This window comes from Bidens hawaiensis, unplaced genomic scaffold (genome assembly GCF_021521415.1).
Source record: "Bidens hawaiensis isolate Kalapana, Puna unplaced genomic scaffold, B.hawaiensis_p1.1 tig00003506_1, whole genome shotgun sequence".
Lineage (NCBI taxonomy): Eukaryota > Viridiplantae > Streptophyta > Magnoliopsida > Asterales > Asteraceae > Bidens > Bidens hawaiensis.
Window position 1 is genome coordinate 892,618 of NW_027491197.1, and position 4,337 is coordinate 896,954.

The following is a 4,337-nucleotide window of genomic DNA, read 5'->3' on the forward strand; positions in this document are numbered from 1 at the left end:
CGTCTTAATAGCATCTGAACCAGTAAGAGCTTTTAGTAGGTCTGAAAACCTCTTAACCCAAAAAAAACATACGTTTGTCTCCGGCCTCCATTAACTTCTAACCCGGAGACTAGGCTCCATCTCCGACGACTAGAGGTTCGTTTCTAGCCTCCACCTCTTAATGATTCAGATTTCAGACATTTGAACCACCTCTTAACATTCAGATGTGATATTCAGATTCAGACCTAAATCTCTAAAAAAACAAACGGGGCCTAACTCAGATATTGAAAGTGGATCCCGTCCCTATTAAAATAAATAACTTTAATTAATGGAACATTGAACTTTAATGGAAAGAAAAACTGGGCCTTGTAAGCCCACTTCAATTGTTCATGTTTCGTAAACCCTAAACTAACCATCTTCATTCAATATATTGCCGCCATTGCCGTTCGTCCCTACTGGCTACCGGCAACATGGCGAGTCAATTGAGCAAGAAGCGAAAGTTTGTAGCGGACGGCGTGTTCTTCGCGGAGTTAAATGAGGTGCTTACTCGAGAGCTCGCGGAGGACGGTTACTCCGGCGTTGAAGTTAGGGTTACGCCTATGCGTACGGAGATCATCATTAGAGCCACACGTACTCAAAATGTTCTAGGTAAACACTTTTTATTTCCATCTAATTAATTATACACTCATAGAATTACTAAGTGACGTAATTCTGCATCTGATTTTTGTATGTGTATGAGAATGCCACACATTAGTTTGTTTGTTGTTATATTATTAGGAAGATGATCAATTTAGTTTAAGTAGCTTCAAAATAAGCTTGTTTAATAAACGAGCCCGAGTTTCACCCGGTTCGCTAGCCTAAGGGAACCTGATACTTATCTATTTTTTATTTAGTATGTTAAATATATATTTTTATGATAATTTTTGTTATATAAAATGTGAAAAACATAAGTAAATAATATGTATTATGTTGTATATAAAAATTATAATTAAAGTATATAATGAAAAATAGGTATAAAGGTATAAATATTAGTATATAAATGAATCGAGCCTGAGAAACGTATCACGAGCAAGGTTGCAAAAGTCGTTAGTCGGACCCTAGGTGGCCGACTGGGGAGTTGGGGGTACTCGGGGATGGTTCGCTGAGAACTCGGCCTAGGCGGGGATTACTCGTTGAGTACTCGACACCTAGGCCTGATTTTTACAACCACTCTAGCTTTAAAAATAGAGCTCGAAACGAGCGGAGCTCGGGCTTGAAAAACTATTCACGAGTGGAGCACTAATTTTAAAAATAGAGCTCAAAACGAGCTGAGCTTGAGCTTCAAAAACTACTAACGAGCCGAGCTCTAGCCTAGACGAGCTCGGGCTCGGCTCGGCTTGTTTACATCTCTATATGTATGATGACAACTCTCTATTTTTAACGGGATTCTCACTGGAAGCAGCTTAGCAACCTCTCTATTCCTACGGAGTAGAGGTAAGGTTGTCTACATCTTACCCTCCTCAGACTGTACTATAGCTTTGCTATTGGTGGGATATACTGAGTACGATGATGATGATGTACATAGTTATTAAATGCGTTGGCGCACTCAAGGCGCAAAGGCCTCTTCGAGGGCCTAGGTGCAAGGAGCAAAAAAAACGCGGGCCTAAAAAAAGTGCACTTAAATAAAAATAATAATAAAATATATTATGTAATGGAAAATGTCACTTTTTTCAAATACCAAACTATTCCAAAACCATAATCCTCAACATAAAGTACCAAAATCATATCAAGTACAAAATAACCAAAGTGTTCTTGAAAGCAAAACAAAAAATGATTTCTATCCTCACTCTTTGTCCCACATTTGGTGTTTATTACTGCCATACTCTAAAAAAAATTTAAAATTCATGTAAACTAGCAATTTCACCTCTCCTATTACCGAAAAAACACCATACATCTAAAAAAGCAACACAATTTATTCAAAAACAAATGAACTAAGCATCTTCAATTAAAAGAATTGGCAGTTTATTCATCATAGTCAAACTACAGTTTAAAAGTTAATCAACCACTGATTTTTCTGGTTTAAATGGGTCAAGTGATAAGTAAAAAAAATCAAATAAAATCAAGCTAAATAAAAAATATAAAAAAGCCGATAGCTTACTTTTAGGATAAGTGGTTAAATGGGTTACATAATAAAATGAAAAAATCAAATAAAGTCAAGCTAAATAAAAAAAATTAAAGAAAATAACCCATCGCTGATTTTTCTCGTAAAATAGCGCCTGTAGTCAAGGGAGGCGGTGGAACACCGCTTTGCCTGAAAAAAACTGCCTAGTCGCCAGAAGCCCACGTTTTTGATCGCTATGATGATGTGTAGATGGCAACTGATCCGTTGTTTTTGTCAAGCTAGCAGCATAAACAGCTTAAGATGATTAATTATTGTTTTTGTTTATGTTCATTTTTTTGTTGTTTCACTTGAACAGAATTGTTACTAGACATGCTAATACCATGGTTATTTACTTATTGAACCTGGTTTTTAGGTGAGAAGGGAAGGAGGATTAGGGAGCTCACATCTCTTGTTCAGAAACGATTCAAGTTTCCCGAAAACAGTGTGGAACTTTATGCTGAAAGAGTTAACAACAGGGGGCTTTGTGCCATTGCACAAGCTGAATCTTTGCGTTACAAGCTTCTTGGCGGTCTTGCTGTTCGCAGGTTTGTAAATTTTTTTTATTGAATTTTATTTTGTGGACACGATGATGTGATTCAAACTGCCATTGACTAAAATAAATTGATGTTCTGTTTATCCGTGCTTAGGGCTTGCTATGGTGTTTTGAGATTTGTTATGGAGAATGGAGCAAAAGGATGTGAGGTATGTGAATATCGGATGATAATAATAATCTTTATGTTGATTTGTTAAAAAGTTTTTTACTTTCTTAACTACTGCTTATCATATCTCAGGTGATTGTTAGTGGAAAGCTTAGAGCTCAACGAGCCAAAGCAATGAAGTTTAAGGACGGGTACATGGTGTCATCTGGTCATCCGGTCAATGACTACATTGATTCTGCTGTGAGGCATGTGCTTCTTCGACAGGTAAATACATCTGTGATTCTGTTAATTTTTCGTTATTTATAGTTTTTTTATTCGATGATTAACTGAATTTCTGTAATATGTTTGCAGGGTGTTCTTGGAATTAAGGTTAAGATTATGCTTGACTGGGATCCTACTGGCAAGCTCGGGCCCAAGAAACCGTTACCTGACAATGTTGTCATTCACATGCCAAAGGATGATGTCGTTGCACTCCCACCTAAAGAGGTTGAGGAATACAGGCCACCACTTATTGCTGATGAGCCTTTGCCTATGCCAATTCCAGTAGCTTAAATTGTCAGTTATTTACAAGTTTAGGTTTCTATTTTATCTTTTGATTTCCCAAGTTATGGAAGATAGTTTTTCTAAGTTTTTTGAGTTTTAAACTGCTGTTGGAACCATGGGATTCATTTTTTGATCAATATTATTTTTGAAGTATTGCAACATGAAGATGGAACTTGGTGGCTGTATTATTGTTCAGCCCGAATGGTCTTTTTGTGACCCTAAATGATAATTGGCTTCTCAAATTATTAAATTGAAAAAAGCAAACTTTTCATTTTTATAGTAGGGATTACTCCATAAAATAGTAACCAACTTTGAAAGTTGTTCCGATCAGGTTACTGATAAAAACTTTTGTTCCAATCAGGTCATTGAACTTTCATTTTTGTTCCAATCCTAGATATTTTATCTGGATAGCAGGTAATCTAAGTTTTTTTTTAAATTTTTCAATGTTTTACTTTGTATAATAACTTTTAAAGGTTGTGAAAATTAGTAAAAATGCGGTTTTCGGGCCAGTTTTTTTTTTTGACCAACGAATCAGCGCGTTTAAGCGATTTTTCAGTTCGTTTCAGCACCTAACAGCTCGTTTAAGCGGTTTTCAGTTCGTTTCAGCACCTAACAGCTTGTTTAAGCGATTATTCATTCGTTTTAGCACCTAACAGCTCGTTCAAGCGATTTTTCAGTTCCTTTCAGCACCTAGCAGCTCGTTTAAGCGATTTTTCAGCTCGTTTCAGCAAAACGAGTTGTTAGGTGTTGAAACGAACTGAAAATCGCTTAAACGAGCTGCTAGGTGCTGAAACGAATTGAAAAATCGCTTAAACAAGCTGCTAGGTGCTGAAACGAACTGAAAAATCGCTTAAATGAGCTGAAACAAACTCAAAAATTGCTTAAACGAGCTGTTAGATGCTGAAACGAATGAATAATCGCTTAAACGAGCTGTTAGGTGCTGAAACGAACTGAAAAATCGCTTAAACGAGCTGTTAGATGCTGAAACGAATTGAAAAATCGCTTAAATGAGCTGT

General features: G+C 36.5%; 1 protein-coding gene across 1 annotated transcript; it reads left to right on the forward strand.

Moving 5' to 3' along the window:
- The first annotated feature begins 387 nt into the window (after positions 1-387).
- LOC143623574 (small ribosomal subunit protein uS3z-like) lies at positions 388-3,507 on the forward strand. The gene is made up of 5 exons (XM_077094445.1): positions 388-627; positions 2,493-2,664; positions 2,767-2,821; positions 2,911-3,042; positions 3,130-3,507. The coding sequence occupies exons 1-5, from the start codon at positions 450-452 to the stop codon at positions 3,328-3,330; spliced, it is 738 nt and encodes a 245-aa protein (XP_076950560.1). The 5' UTR covers positions 388-449; the 3' UTR covers positions 3,331-3,507.
- Positions 3,508-4,337: the final 830 nt, after the last annotated feature.

What these genes read in the sequence shown, in the direction of transcription:
- LOC143623574 (XM_077094445.1), top strand. Translation starts at nt 450, where the DNA reads ATGGCGAGTCAATTGAGCAAGAAGCGAAAGTTTGTAGCGGACGGCGTG. An exon ending in ACGTACTCAAAATGTTCTAG is followed by an intron (nt 628 to 2,492) that starts GTAAACACTTTT and finishes CCTGGTTTTTAG; the next exon opens with GTGAGAAGGGAAGGAGGATT. An exon ending in GGCGGTCTTGCTGTTCGCAG is followed by an intron (nt 2,665 to 2,766) that starts GTTTGTAAATTT and finishes ATCCGTGCTTAG; the next exon opens with GGCTTGCTATGGTGTTTTGA.